Here is a 15,993-nt window from a genome sequence, read left to right as displayed (position 1 = left end):
TAAAGTGGTTTACATCTTATCATACCATAACTTTGCTTTAATATTTTGATAACTTTATTTCCGTCTTATTAGTTTTCTTTGTCATCTCGTGTATTAAATTTTATCCAACTATTCTTCTCTAGTGTCTGATAACATGGCTACTTGGTAACATATGGTCACTGCTTGGCTGTGTGTCATTGGCCAAATAACTTCTTGGGCTCTCAGCTTCCTTGTCCTTAAAATAAAGGGATCAGCTGTTAATCTCTGAGGGTTCCGCCAGCCACACCAGTGATGTGATAATATGTATCTCGTCACTTCCATTATACCACAGCTGATGAGTTACAGGAGGACAATTGGAACTGGGGGTTTGTATTACACTTATTATGTCATTTTAGCCTTCATAGTATTGTAGAGAACTTCCAGGAACCTGTCTAGCAAATGTGCAAACATTTTTCTACAAATATGTTTCCAGTGAAAAACTAGAAACAAACATTAAACAATAGAAGATTAAGCAGACAAAAATAAATTCATAGGATGGAACAGTGACGGCCATTAGAATGATGTAGAAAAGTATCATGGAAGAGTAGCCATGCGATGCAGTGAGTGCCACAAGCAAAAGCCAGTTGTGATACTTGAAGACCAATATGACTCTGTCTTTATAAAAACATATAGAAATATAGGCATCGGAAAAACAGATAAAATAATATAATCCAATATGGTAATATTGGTTATCCTTAAAGGTGGGATTATGGTGATTTTTACTTCTTTGTGTTTTTCTCTATTTTCCAAAATTTCTGTAACTTATATATAAATTATAGAAGTATATATTTACATATACATACATTATGTATACACACACACATATATGACTGTAGTAAAAAACAGTCAATATTGTCAATATGGTATCACAGGAGAACATTACACAAAGCAACAGTGGCAAACCCACTGGTCTGGGCACACCTTCCATCCCCCACCTTTCTATGTGTCAGGCCTCAAGACAGCAAGCCCCCGGCCGTTGGCATCCTCGTTATTAGCATGAGCACTTGCCTCATGAGCTAAGGCTGAGAGCATGTGGGCCTGTGGGTCGAAGCCCCCACTCTTCTGCCTCTGACAGCCTCTTTCCAGGCCCCAGGAGGAGGGCGGGCTCTGGGGCAGTGAAGGGGACAGCTGCTAATACCTGCAGGCTGGTGGCTTCCTCTGTCCACCAGGCTTCAAACTCTTTCTGCAGCTTCACCTTGGCCTTGTCCATGAGCAGCTGCAAGTGCTCGATCTCCACCTTCAGGGCCTTCAGGCGGGTGAACATTACCTTATACCTACAGTGAAATCAGGGAAGAGTTGTGAAAGTCACTGGCAGGGGGAAAGGCTGGGAGTGGAGTGCCACTGTGGGGCCCGTGTCTCGGAAGTCTGGCAGTGCCTCACTGGAACCAGGGACTGGGACCCCAGGGGAGCCCACAGAGGCCGGAGGCCAGGACCTGGGCTTGAGCCCCTTACAGAGAAGCAGAACCACGTGTTTTTGCCCAGCAGGCCCACGGGCTCTGTGCATGAGATGAATACCCCCTTACTCCAGAAGGATACTGTTACTGAGCGTTTATACGGGGCAGGCATTGCTCCAGGCGCTCGGCATACCAACGGGTTCAGTCCCGTGCACAGTCCTATAAGGAGACGCTCCACTTTACAGATGTGGAAGCTGAGGCATGGGAGGGTTATATAACTTGCTCTGTGGGCTAATAAACAGAGGGGCCAGTATGTGAGCCCCGGCCATCCATCTCTAGAAACCACAGCGACCTCTCTATTCCATGGGTTCACTTCGTACTGAGGACAGAGAGTGCACTACATCTGTTACTGCGCACACGGGTTTGGGGCACGTGTGGGCCACGAGGCAGAAGTTGTCCAACAGGAACCAGTGAGGCAGCTGAACTGTGGACACATCGTGGCTCCTGAAGGGACGCTGGGGTTGGGAATGTGGACCAAAGGGACAACACAGGGTGGAGTAAAGACACAAAAAAATGGGTTGGAAAGAAACTGGGAAAAATAAACAGAGTGAGAGAGGAAGAGGGTAACTCCAGGGCAACCCCAGGGGGTGCAGAGCAACAGCGGCACGGCGGCAAGGGCAGCACAAAGCTTTCTGGGAGGAGAATGCGGGCGGGACAAGCCCCAGTGCAGTTATGGGGAGGAATCTGGGGACTCGCTGCGTGGGGCCTTGTTCTGCTCCAGTTTCTGGGCGGCAGGGGTGTATGAGCGGCGAGGGTGGGGCACGCCTTGCCAGCCCAGGGGTGGCACATGTAGCATTGACACCATCAGCTCCTCGAGGGCCAGGAAAGTGACTTGTTGGCTCTCCCCAGAGCCTCTCCGTGGCCTGCAGGGCATAGCAAACATTGGTGGAATGCATCAATCAGCGAATGAAGGATGAAGCTGGACTGCTGTGTTAAGTGAGATTCTGCGACCATGCTGAGTATCAGTTACAGCCACGTGTCTGCTGATGCTGGAGGTTCCTCGCTCTGTTCGTGACGTCATCTGGGGGCCCTGACTGGCTGCAAGAGGCTGTGAGGTTCTCGGACACCCTGCAGGTGAAGAGACTCAGGAGGGAAGTGGGGGCAGATCTGCAGGCAGGCGGGAGACCTCCGTGGTCATACTCCTGGACTCCCCTAGATGGCAGCAGTAGATAAGCCTAGTTGCTCCTGAGCCACAGCCGGGGACCTTGGGCTGGGGAGGGTGCCAACAAGCAAACCTCTCTATGGGCTCCAGGGCCTGGCGAGGCCTTCTGCTCCAGATTCCAACCCCACGCTGCTTATGGTCCCTGCATTCCACATCTGTCTGCTCAAAGGCAGCACGCCCTCCAGCTATTTGAGGACCCAACCACTGGACCCACTTCCCAGAGCAGCTCCAGCCCTGAGCTGGGGAGTGGTCACTCCTCCTGGCTTGGGCAGCTCCCTGTCATCCCCGAGGGCCCTCAGTGGATGGGGTCAGGGTGTGTGAGGTTAAAAAAAAAAGGGTACCTTCTCTTTTCTTCCTCCAGCTGGGATCGAAGCTTCTCTTCCAGCAAGTCTGGTATCGAAGGCACGGCTGTGTTTTCTGCGATGCCTGCGGAAGGGAGACAGGTTACTCCAACAAGGAAGAATGGTGAGCGGAGAGGTGTGAGATTTAGGGCAGGGGAACTGTGAGGACCTTCTCCGGCCTCCGGGTGGGAGTCTGCTTGAGTCCCCTCCTCTGGATGGCAACCTCTGCTCAGGGGAAAGCCTCCAAGGAGAGCCTTCCATGATTATTTCGACTGTCCCTGCCACAGTCCATCTGTCACTGGAAGAGAATTCGTCCTTACGTTTTGCTACTAATCCTTTTACTGTTCAGTTCACTTATTTCCTCTTGAATCCCCAGGGAAGATGCAAAATAGCATTTTCCCATCCTCTGCTCCAGAGCCCCTCACAGATGGGAAGACATCACTAACCCGTCTCACATCTGTCACATCTGTCTTTGCACCAGTTGAGGTGCCGAGGGTCTCTGGCCTCCAATCATGTCTCCAGTTTTTGACTTCCCTCCAAAGCAGAGGTTGCCAAGTGCGATGAACCCAAGCAATGCTAATACGCAGCCAGAGCTGAGCACACGCTCAGGCAACCCTGCCCATGAGACAGGGCGACAGGACTGTGCCATGGTCCTGGTGAGGGCTGTGCTCCCAGGCAGGCCGACCCCTGCTACTGGTTACATAGTTGCCCGCTCTGGCTGGTTGCCTGTTGGGGGCCTGGCCCCTCCTAGCCTGCTGGGTGGGGTCTATTTATCCTCCTAGGAGTCCCTGTGGTTGCTCTGCATTTCCTAGCCCCACAGAGGGTATCTTGGAAGTCACACAGCTCTGCTTTTTTACTCCAAGTAGGGGAGAATCTACTTTGGGCCAGGTGCTTTCTGGACATGATCGGACTTCATCCTTCTAGTACTCATTTGAAGCATTATTGTTCTCATTTTGCAGAGGTTAACCAAGGGTCAAAGAGCTTAACTTGCCCAGGACCACCCGGCTAACTTCAGCAACCGGGATCCAAATCCAGCTGTGTTTGGTTGCAAGGGCCTTGGATCCAGAAATTCCTTCTATTAACATTTCTGACAGATGGTCATCTACTTTCTGCCTAAATACTTCCAGTGGTGGGGAGCTCACTCCTTGGCACGGTAGCCCATTTCATGTTGGGTAGGTCTGTTTCCTCTTCCTCTGAGCTGAGACCCATCCCACTCACTTTTTTCCATCTCTACTTTGGGTCTTCAGGGCAGCATATCATGTCTTCCTTCCTTTGACTGTTCTTCAGAGATTTCCACAATGATGACAACAAAATAATGTACTAACCATGTATCTGGAGCTTTATTCTCAGGCTGATTCTGCCCAACTCCTTCATCAAGGGCTCAGTGACATGGTTGCTTTCTAACTGATCTTAAGGATTAGGGTCTAAATTGGGACATAGTATTCTGGATAGGTCTGAAAGGGACAGGGTAGAGAACGGCCCTCCAACCTCTTAAAAATGTGCATTCTCTATTTTTCTAGCCGGTAAATTGTGAACAATGACCATTTATTGAATGCCTGTGGTCTGCTAGGTTCTGCCTAATTCTACCAGGCACTGGGCGAGGTGCCCACTCACATTATTGCTAATTCTCAAAATAACCCAGCAGGGAGGGTCTTACCATCTCATTTCAGTTAGATTCCGAGGCTCTGAGAGGGCTGTGAATAACCCAGAGTCACACAGCTAATGAGCACAGCTGGGATTTGAACAAAAATTTTTCTGGTTTCAAAGAGCTCAGGGTGTAGACCAGGCACCCTCACCCCAATGCGGTTTTTGTTTTTCAAAGCTTTATACTTGTCATGGCCTGTGAGTTTGTCACTGGCCTCTATTAAGCTGGTGGTTAGTTTAAGCGCTTTCATGTTTTTATGAGGGGCTGTCCAAACACCCCCATTTCAGCGTGCTTGTCCTTTGGATCCTAACCGCCGCACTCCCACCTATTGGGGGTCAAGCCTTCTGAGGGGTCCTTACTCTGCCGTACCTTCATTCGGTCCCTCTTAGCTGCCTTTTGTGCCGTTATCTAACTCATTGACAAATATGCAAAGCAGATCAGAAGGCTGCCCTTTATCTTCCAGGCGCTAATACTCTCTCTCCATGTGCCAAGTGACAACTGTCTCTTGGAAAACGGACTGGACAAGTGTCTTACTCCATCTAAACACGGGACATGCACATACCATTCGACTCTCCAACTGAGGATGACATGTCACCTGGGCTAGTGTGATTTTTGGACCTGATGAGTTGGCTGCCTGTCCACGTTGCCCACACTCCCCCAGGCACAGGCACCAGAAGCCCCTGGAGGGCAGGGACTGGTCCTGCTGCTCGTAGTATCTCCCCTGTGCTTCCTTCAGGCTCCACGTGCAGGGGACACTCAATGCTATTTGCGTGCACAGCCCTTGCCCTCTCTGAAAAAGGTCAGATGCGATAAACGGAAGATAGGATCTTCACATCAAACTGACAATGGCAGGACTTGAAATGGACAGAATGTTTCGTTGTCTCTTAACAGTTTCAGAAATGAGCAAATCTATCTACCAGCTTGTGGGAAAAGAAAAGCTGTGAATCTTCCTCCTTTTAACATTTTTTGGCTCCACGCCCAGGGAACCCCTGAGAAATTCAATGAAGACCCTATGTAGTGGCCGGCTGGGCAGCCCACAGCCACACTCTGTATGAGAGGTCGCGGGAAGCGGGTGAAGGCAGGGCCGCTGGATCCGCATAGGGGCGTCTCACCCAGCCTGGTGGAGGCTGTCTCTAAGGGCTTCATGCATGGAGGCTGAGATGACCTAAAGCTGTGGCTGCCCCAGCATGAGTGCGGAGCCCATCTGCAGGAGAGGGCTCTCGCCATGCCCCATTGCTGGCTGTCTTTTCCTAGGGCATCTTGCAGGCTCCCCTGGCAGATCACAGTGGCAGGTGCCTTGGAGGTGTGAGGGTGTCCAGGAGCCTAGGGCAGGGAGAGCATTACTTTGAATGCAGCTGACCCAGGAATAAGAGATGATGTCAGCCCCCGTTTGTGGGGCCTGCTCTTGGTTCTATCCTCTGTGCTGCCTCATTTATTCCTGTCATTCTAGCTAGCGGATATTATCACCTCTGTTTTTCAGACAAGGAGTCCAAGGCTTGGGTGACCAGGTGGCTTGCACCATGCCATAAAGCTGCCAAATAGAAAACCCAGCTTCAAATCCATGGCTGGTCATTCACTCACTCATGTAACAAATGGGCTGCCCCCATTCCAGGGGCAGTCTGTTGGGGAAGGTGGACATTGAACCAACAAAAAATTGGGTTGACATAATGCCAGGGGCCAAAGGGCACCAGGAGGAGAGAAAGCTGGATAAAGGGTGGAGGGCTGCGATGTTAGGTAGAATGGCAGGGGAGGTGTCTCTGAGGAGGGGGCAAAGACCTGAATGAAGAGAGGGAACAAGCATGCAGAAATCAGGACAGAGAGTATAGCAGCGGGTGCAAAGGGCCTGAGGTTCATCTGCTTGGTGCTCTGAGAAACTGCGAGAAGGCCAACGTGTCTGGCAAAGTTGGTAGGGGAGAGAGTGGGAGCTGAGGCCAGATCACGTAGGACCTTGTAGGCCCTGGTAAGGATCTTAGCTTTGAGAGAGATGGAGGCTAGAGCATTTTGAGGACAGAAATGGCTCGATCTATTCTTTGATTGCTAAGCCAAGCAGTTTTTTGCTGATCAAGACAAAGCAGCTCCGAACTAAAGAATGGTCCTTGTGAGTTGGCGCCAGGATGCTGTAAGCCTATTGAAAGGATGTGGGAAAGAAAGCTGGGGCAAGGGACCTTGGGCAGCCAGAATGAGGGCACAACATATCCCCAAGACACAAGCTGTCCACGTTGTCATGGCAACCAATGGGTTATTGCCAAAGGTGATGTCTGCTTAGTGAAATGCATTGTAACCCCAGCAGGAGACAGCCCCTGGCTGCTTCTGATGCTTCCTGAGGTTGGGCTTATCAGTCTTGTCTGAAGGGCAAGAGGGGCTGGGAACTGAAAGGGAAGTGAACAAAAGGGGCTGAGCAAGAACAGAAGAAGAAGGAGTAACTGAAGGGCATTTGTAGGCTTTGTAGGTCTCCGTGCCCACTGGGACCGTGGCCAGGGACAGAGCCTCCAGTCACCTGACAGGAGGCACAGGAGGCTGTCCTTTCAATCACAGGATTCTGGCCGGGACAGGAGCACAGAGGGTCGTAGCCCTGAGTGGCCTATGAGATGACATTGTGACTCTGCTCGGGCAGCCGACTCCAAAGCAATACAAAAGCAAGAGAGAAGGCTTTCATTCCAGCAGCCGCAGATCTGAATGTCACACAAGGAGGGAGCCCTGAGTGGTCAAATAGTATATGAAACTTCCAACAGGCACCCCCAGGCCCAGGCTGACCCTACATCTGGTGTGTCGGGTATTTGGGAACCAGCAGCACCAGGACAAGAGAGGCCCCTGCTGGGAAGGCCGGCTTCCCGTGCGCCCCATCCTACCTGGTGGGGTTTGGGGACACTGAAAAGATCATTAGAACTCCTCTTCCTGCTTCCCATTACCCTCCTCTCAAACATATTGCACATGTGTGCATGCGCATGCACCCCCCCAAAAAAAAACTCTCCTACAGTTATTTCAGTATCTGAAATGTGCAGAATATCATTTCTTTGGGTCAGTGACTCTCTATTGGGTGTGCACATGAGAGGCTGGTAAAAGCACCGAGACAGCTGGGCCCTGCTCTAGACCTACTGCGTTAGAATTTTCTAGTAGCTTCCTTGGAGACTCAGATACTCAGTCCTCGTTAAGAAACACTGCTCAAGGCTTTGAGCCCAGGTTCAGTGCAAGTGCTCCAAGCAAGCGTTACAAGGAATGCAGAATCTGCAGAGGTTTAGGTGGGACAGTATATGGGGCTAGCATGTTCCTTTGCCCCCATCCACTTTCTAGACTTTTGGGAGCCCCAGTGGGGAAGAGGGGCCTAGGGGGGTTTCCAGCAAGAAAGACACACTCTTTGTAGGGCTGGAGCTGCCTGCCCTTGACCCTTGTGGAGGGTGGACAAAATGTGAGCCATGATATCCACCACTGGGCTGCTCCATGGGTCAGATACTTCCTGCGTCTTATCTTATATAATCTTCACGACGCCCACTACAGATGGGGAAACTGAGCTCTGACAGGGGAAATAATCTGCCCAGGATCACACTGCTAGTAAGTAGAGCTGGGATCAGGACCCAGCTCTGTCTCACTTCAAAGCTAGTACTTTTTCCTCTGGAAGTGATTCTGATAATGAAGGAAGCCACGGGGCAGATTATTGACGTCGGTATTGACTTGTCCTTGGTATTTGAAGGCAATGCCCTTTTTCCATGAATGCCTTCCAGATCTGGGGCTGGGGCTGACAGAAAGCCTCAGCCTCTCCTCGAGTGCTGGCCTGTGGAAGACTGCCCTTTACTAACCGACACCATGGCCTGCAGTCTGATCCCACTTGGTATTTGCAGCTCACCTGCTGGGTGTGAGGAGTTGTCCTTACTGGAGTCTGAGCTTTTTCCCAAGTTCAGTGGCCAGAATACCCAGAGCCAGCCTGCTAGGACTCCTAGACTGTGTGCTAGGAGTCTTGAGGAAGGCAATATTGAAATTTCCAACCAGGCGCCAGAGCCAAAAGGGCCCCCATGGGCTTCTGGAGGCTTCTTTTTTTTTTTTTTTAATTTTATTTATTTATTTAACTGACACAGAGAGAGAGAGAGACAGCTAGAGAAAGAACACAAGCAGGAGGAGTGGGAGAAGGAGAAACAGGCTTCCCGCCAAGCAGGGAGCCCGATGCGGGGCTCGATCCCAAGACCCTGGGATCATGACCTGAGCTGAAGGCAGCTGCCCAACCAACTGAGCCACCCAGGTGCCCCTTCTGGAGGCTTCTGTAGAGCAAAGGCTATAGGGCCCAACATGGCAGTTGCTGGTCCAGTGTCCTGTGTGGGAGGAAGCCATGAGTTATGTGGCTCTACCGTGGCCGACAAGACCTCAGGGCCAGGGAGGCATTCTGGCGGGTCTCCTCAGCTATCCAATAATGATTCATTTACTGAACACCCACTCTGGGCCTTTTGGGGCTAAACTATCTCATAGAGCCATAGATTACTCAGCCCCACCTGTTTGAGAGGTCAACGTGTCTATTCTAACAGAGATTGATGGTGTCACTAGCTCAATTACTACAATGGTCAGCAGCTAAGAGGCAAAGATTCTGGCTTTCCAATCAGACCATTTCCTGTTTAATAGCTCAAATTTATTGTCAGCTGGAGTGATCACATGCTGACAGGCACTCAGAGCCTCCATCCATCTTGGTGTTGATTTTGTAACACCTTAGCTGCCTGTGGCATGCTCAGGCTTAAGGGTGTGATGAATACCCTGTGGACACATGGCTGGGACCGATAATCTCTTGGGCACACTCACACCCACAGCCACAAATCCAGTCACTCAGCTGCCATCCCCCCAGGGAGCGGCCATGCTTTAGTACAACCAGAACGGTCAGGGAAGCCTTTTTAGAGCAAAACGGAGACCTAGACACACCCTGTAGAAGGCTGTCTGCCATTCCCTGCTGCCCGAGTAACCTCCCCTATTCTACTCTGGGCTTCTCTGCCCAAGATCACAAACCTGGGAGGGCGGCCCTCTCTTTCTGCATTTGCTTCTTCTCTCCCTCCATGTTCCCTGTGGAGGAGGCGAACTGTGCAGAGGGTCAGCATGCACCAGGGTCCGTGTGGACTTGCAGGCACACCCCAGGAGCATGCTGCAGACACAGGAAAGACATTTCTAGTGCCATTACTCGCTTCAGTTTGGCACAGGTTCCCTTCCATGGTCACCTCTGTTCAAATAGGAACTCCTCTCTCTCCACAGTCCTTTCTGCTGGAGCCCCAGATCCATCTTTGGTTTGCTGTCAGTGTTCTCTGGTTGCAACCACTCAGAGCCTGGCATGGCGACTCTCCTTCAGAGGGTTCAGTTGCTGCTCCTGTCTGCTTCCTGGCCCACTTAGGCTCCCCTGTTCCTCAGACGCGAGCTGACATTTCTGAACACAGGGTTTCTCTCAAAACCCGAGTCCCTTGGTAAGTCTACTGTCTGTCACTGCAGCCTCCCTGACCAGTGGTGATCATAGGCCTCAGTCCGAGTGGCTTTTCAGACAGAAGTTAGTAAGAACCTTGGCATCCCTAAAGCCCAGTTTCATCTTTGTCACACTGGAACAAGCCAGTCTGGAGTTTTCTCAGGACACATACGACCTTGTGGGAGGGCAGTTTTTCTCATGCCTTGAGAGTGAGCATGGGCCTTCCTCCTATAAAAACCTCTAATGATGATGGTTGGTGCGATTTAGTCAATTCTTTTGACTGGCTTGTAAGAGACATTTTAGGACTTTTAGGAATTGAGTTGAGGATCCTTAATAAAACCGTCTCCTGCCACTTTGAGAAACCTTATCTGCTACTAGCCAATTTGTAAACCAATCTGTTCGTTTCCAAAAAATTTATTACACATTAGAATCAGAAGTGAGTTCTGAGACGGACCACACAGTCAGGCTGGCACATTTTCAAAGTATGATGGCAAGAGCTTGCAAGACAACCAAAATACCCCATATCAAGACAAGGGCCAAAAGAATTTTTTGAAGAGAATTTCCTTCAAGAAAGCTGGCAGTTTGCGTTAAGTCTGCCTTATCCTCTTCACTGGAGGCAATGTGTGTGTGGAGGTCCTTCTCCCTCCCTTAAAGATCTTGAGGGGGTTTGAAGACCACTCAGAAAGATTGGTTAGAATCCTCGGGAATCTGTGCATGTGTGTGGGGTGTATGTTGTGTGTGTGTGTGTGTGTGTGTGTGTCTGTGTATGCACAGTGGACAGAAATCTGATTCCCATTCAAGAACTCTCTAGCAGGGCACGGGCTGAAGTGCTGGGAACAAGACCAGAGAGTTCGCTGCTGTGCTCCTGTGGAAACAATGTGGGGTGTACCTACTTCCATCATGGCTGATTTCAAGCTGCCAACATGATGTTCCTGAATTCAGAGCTGGGAAGAGATGCACACGATCAGCTCTCACGAGCCAGTATGAGCTGGCTCTGCACACCACTTACTCCCTCTAGCACACACTTAAACCTCAGATCCTTTTTTAATAGGGCCATCCAGAAGGGCAATGGGACATAAGTAGAAAGAAACTTGGCAGTGGACCACAGGATGCCTGTGGGCTGAGCCCTGCACCTATCTATTTTTCTCCCCTAAGTTCCCCCTACACCACCTTCTACTCTTCTGTTACTTGCCCTGGGAAGCTGCCTGGTGGAACAGTGGGCTTCCTTACCCCTCGCCTTCTGTCTGGGCTCAGCCAACGGTGAGCATGGGCAAGTGACTGGAGGCACGGGAGGGGAGAGGGGCTGAGGTGCCATGAGCTGGATGCACTGCTTGACTGAAGGTCATAGCTCCTATCAGATGGCCTGAGTCTTTCTGCACAGCCCTTTATGTCTTCAGGTTCAGGTAACTGCTCACTCTTCTTGCCCCCTCAGGTCTAGGGGCAGCAATGCTTCCTACCCTGCTGTTGTTACAACCTCTGCGTTTCCCTGAATTCTGCTAACAGCTTTGTAAATAGGCTTATATTTAACTCTCTTTACCATACCTGATTTTTTTTTTTTTTTTTTTTTTGAGAGAGGGCACAAGTAGGGGGAAGGGACAGAAGGAGAGAATATTAAGCCGGCTCCACTTCAGCACAGAGCCTTATGTGGGCTCGATCTCATGACTCTGAGATTATGACCTGAGCTAAAATCAAGGGTCAGATGCCTAACGGACTGAGCCACCCAGGCGCCCCACCTAATTTGATTATTGATTTCAGTAATCTGCTTTGTGTTTGGAACCTGACCCAGAAAGGCTCAAGGTGGGTAAGCAATTGTCCAATAAGATACATTCCATCAGATCAAGGGACCTCCAGGAACCCATGAAAGTACCCCAAGTGAGGAAGAGTCAGCTTGAAACATCTGCGGGGCCCAAAGAGCACAAAGCCATGTTACAAAGTACCAGTCAAGTAACACCTTTACCAACTGCCTTTTCTCCTTCTCTTCAACTCCTTCTTGGAGTCAGGGAAAATTGAGCTCAGCAGACTGAGGGAGGAAGTGTCTTAGAAAGAGAAGGAGCTGATTGTATTCCTTCCCTCCAGGCGGTTAGCCTTAGCTGGGGAAAAGGATAGAAGTCTTAGCTTTGAGTGAAATTTGAATTGTTGAGACTGTAGTTACAATATAAAATGACCAATGTTTTTTGGTTCTTGTTTGTTTTGTTTGTAATTAACAATGAAGGAGCAACTGAGTTACTGAGCTGTCCAATTTCCACCCAATGGAGAGGCCGAACTGTCTCTACTGCGAGGACTTACAGAGATGGTGGAAGAACAACAGAAGGTGGGCTTACAAGCACCTCCCCTGCATTGCTCAGTATGTCCAGCACAGCCTCTTTAGCTATGAGGTCCCTCCTAGAGGACACAAGGCACCTAGAAAAGGGAATGAGAAGTGGTAAATTTTTTGTTCCCATCTTTAAGTGAAATGCTCCTGACCCAAACAGTAGTGAGGAAATGAAAGTTAATCAGAATTGAATTGGGATTTGGTTTTTACGACCACTGCTATCGTGGGGATTCCACTTAACAGTAATTTTTATTCGATCTCTGAACCCTTGGAATGTAATCCTTCATCAAGTTCTGGAAATTATTATAAACCATTTCAAACATAAACAAGTTTAGAAAGGGATATAAATAACACCCACATAGCGCCTCCGTATTTTGAAAAACTCCATAGTACGCCATAGGTGCTTCCCAGTGTGTGCATGTGTGTTTGAATGAGAATATTGCAGAGCTGGGGGAGACCTGCTTAGTACTCACCCCCAACCACTATCCCTGCCCCCCAAAGATGACACTGTCTTGATGGTGCTGTAGACCTTCCCTTCTTGCTGGCACACTCTGACCCTGTATCTCTAATATCCCTTAAAATTACTTCATTACTTAGCTATTTCTTGACCTAAGAGGAGGTGGCAGAGGGGTTCTGTTTGTAAGTATTTGTTGGACTGTACATCTGTACATATGTTTTATGCATTTTTCTGTACTTGATGTTATCTTGCACCATAACACAAAGCTCCCATTCCCCTCCCCCAATACACAATATCACCAGTTTTACAATTTACATAAATGGCATCATTCCACATATATCCTTCAGCAATTTTCTTTCTTGCAATCATCATTGTGTTTCTGATATTTATTCATATTGCTACATATAGTTCTAGTTTATTCATTTTTAATTCTCTATGGTGTTCCATTATATGAATATGAATTATATGAATATATGATATGATATGAATATATCATAGCTGTAGCTCATTTATCTACCTGCCTACTGAGGGGAGCTTTGGGTTATCTTCTGTTCTTGTTTTTGTTTGTTTTTTGGCTGTTCACCATGATAAAAACAATGCTGGTTTCCTGTTGGTAGGTCTTCCCCAAACTCATGATCAACTTCTTTGGGGAAATGAGCTTTTGGGGAAATGAGTCTTACCTAGCTCCATTACTATGCAACAGAATTGTTCCTAGGGAACACCAATACCTTTCCTTGGCTGGGACTTGCCAAGCACAAATGGTGATTTTTGTCACTTGTGCCAGCTAGAATGGCCGGCCACCATACATTTTATCTTACCAGACGACATCAAGAGGTTAGAATTTTGTCTTCTATATATTTGACTGGTTATATGTTTATTATATGTTATATATGTTGTATATGTTTGTTATATATTATATATTTGGATACGATTGTCTGTATGTTTGCTTGTGTAACCCCAAAATTCATATGTTGAAATCAAATCCCCATTGTGATAGTATTTGGAGATGAGGCCTCTGGAAGGTAATTAGGTCATGGGGGTGGAGCCTCCTGAAGGGGATTAGTGCCCTTATAAAAAGAGGTCAGAGAGCTTGCTCACCCCTGTTCTGCTGTGTGAGGACACAATGAGAAGCTGGCAGTCTGTGACCCAGAGGAAGACCTTCACTAGAACCACCATGCTGTCACCCTAATTTCCAGCTACCACCCTCTGGAACTGTGAAAAAATAAATTCCTGTTGTTTATCATGCACCTAGTCTATGGTACTTTGTTATAGCAGCCCCAACTGACTAGAACATTGGTCAAATGCTTAATTCATTCAAAGTAGCATACATGGTTCCTGCACATTTGCATTATGAATAAAATGGCCCTGGCAACTGGTAAAAGGACCATCTTTAATCAGTGCTCAGTGGAAGAGATAGTGACTGGATTTTTGCAAGGTAAAGTGATCAGTGGTGCCTATGAGCACATGTGGGTAGAGGGATGTGGTGAATGCAGAAATGTGGCAACCTCTACCAGTTAAGCCAACTGGTGCTGTTGGCCCAGAGCTGTGGTAGGCTCTGCAGCAGCGGGCTGTGTCTGTGGTCTGGGCATCTGGTTGTCTGGTTCCTGGCACTCAGAGATAGGTTTCATGTTGATTTGCTGAGCATCTACTCTGTCCTTGACTCCATCACACACACACTTCACCTAGTACTCAGACCAGCCCTGGGAGCAGATATTCTTCTCTTAGGGACAAGGAAATGGAAATTTCACATGACTAGCAGAGGGTAGAGGCATGATTCAAGCAGGGCCCTCCTGATTCCAAGGCAAGTGTCTTTTTACTAAACCACAGCTGCAGTTCAAGGCTGGCACCAGGGCTGATGCCCAGAGCCTCCTTCTGTTCTCCAGAATGGCTAGTGAGGAAGTCTGGAACTACCCAATGGGACTGGAGCCTTGGCAATTGGGAACTTGGCAAGGAAATGGGGTGGGGACTCCTCACCCACAGACTGCATCTTGAGCCTGGGAATCTGGCCAAATTTGGCCTCATGTCATGGAAGCCGGCCCTATATTCACAAGCAACTGTGGATTAGAATTGACTAAGGTGGAGAGAATTTGTTACTGGTCTTACAGAGCCACCTGTGTCCTTCTGGAACCAACTGAGATGACATCTTAGCCTTTGGGGTAGCTGCTTCCTTTATATTCTGCCTTACTCCAGGGGTTCACATTTTGATCATTCCTTTCTGAGAGGATGAAGGCACCTCTAATCCAAGTCCTCACACATCTCCCCACCAAGGTTATGTTTCTTGCATGGCTTAAGGAGGTCTGCACTCACAAAGAGGTAAAATCATGACACCTGAGGGTGAGAAATGTTAGATTCATTTGTTCATGCAACAGGCAACCAGCAAACGCCAGCTCAGTTTCAGGATGTGCTGGGCACAGGATGTCACTTGGTCTGATCACCTCATTTTACAGATGTTGGAACCTAGGCACAGAGCAAACCTTTATGGAGGACCTACTGTGTGCTGATCCCTGTGCTCAGTGTTGGGGAAATAAAGATCCTCTGTATAGCGGGGAAATGGATAAAGGACTGAATAATTATCACACAATGTGGTAAGTCCTATCACAGAGGTACAAGCAGAATTCTGTGTGAGTCCAGAGGAAACTCAGATAGTTCTGGGGAGGGGACCTGGGAATCTGCCTCTGGAAATGTCTTAGCCAGAGCCACAAAGTCTGAAGGAAGATGTGTTAAAAGCTGCAGAACCTTTTCTTCAAACAAAGGCTTCACGGCAAAAAGAGAAATAGAAGTTGCTTTGGTTGAATCAGGGTGGGCAAAAATCCTGGGGCCCTGCCGCTTGCACCCTGGCTCCCCTCCCCTTCGCCTCATGCTCCCTAAGAACACTTAGGTCCCAGAGAACCCATTCTGAAAACCACTGAGCTAGAGAATGCAGGAAGGTCCCCTCCAGTTCCATCCCAATCAGTGGTTCCTCCCCATAGCCTGAACTTCGTGGTTTCACATTCTGACTGGATCATATGAGGTGCTCAGTGAAGTCTGATAAATGGATGACTCTGACCTTTTGCTTTCTCTCAAGTTTGTTATCCCCAGGAGCAGAATTCCAAAAAAGCAGTTCCAGATTCAGTCTTAAACAACAGTTTGGAGAGGCAGAGGGGCGGCAGAGGCCTTGATCTAGAGAGCAGCGGGGATGCTCAA

General features: G+C 48.8%; 1 protein-coding gene and 1 long non-coding RNA gene across 5 annotated transcripts in view; one reads left to right on the top strand and one right to left on the bottom strand.

The window, feature by feature from the left end:
• Positions 1-15,993, bottom strand: part of KIF6 (kinesin family member 6) — a 465,199-nt gene that overhangs the window by 27,957 nt on the left and 421,249 nt on the right. For all 4 annotated transcript variants that reach the window (XR_003521659.2, XM_027603428.2, XM_027603429.2 and 1 more), the window contains 2 exons: positions 2,976-3,060; positions 1,157-1,292 (listed from right to left, as the gene is read on the bottom strand). Coding sequence is in view for 3 of the 4 variants with exons in the window: in XM_027603428.2 (XP_027459229.1) it covers positions 1,157-1,292; positions 2,976-3,060 (221 nt within the window). In the remaining variant the exon portion in view is untranslated. The remainder of the gene's footprint in view (positions 1-1,156; positions 1,293-2,975; positions 3,061-15,993) is intronic.
• On the top strand, positions 2,409-12,921 carry LOC113927536. Its single transcript, XR_003521660.1, has 3 exons — positions 2,409-2,546; positions 2,996-3,099; positions 12,255-12,921. It is a non-coding gene; the product is annotated as an uncharacterized LOC113927536 (long non-coding RNA).

The sequence above is a fragment of the Zalophus californianus genome, chromosome 7, assembly GCF_009762305.2.
Source record: "Zalophus californianus isolate mZalCal1 chromosome 7, mZalCal1.pri.v2, whole genome shotgun sequence".
Classification (NCBI taxonomy): domain Eukaryota; kingdom Metazoa; phylum Chordata; class Mammalia; order Carnivora; family Otariidae; genus Zalophus; species Zalophus californianus.
Note: the sequence above shows the minus strand (reverse complement) of the source record. Positions and strands in the feature narration are given on the sequence as shown.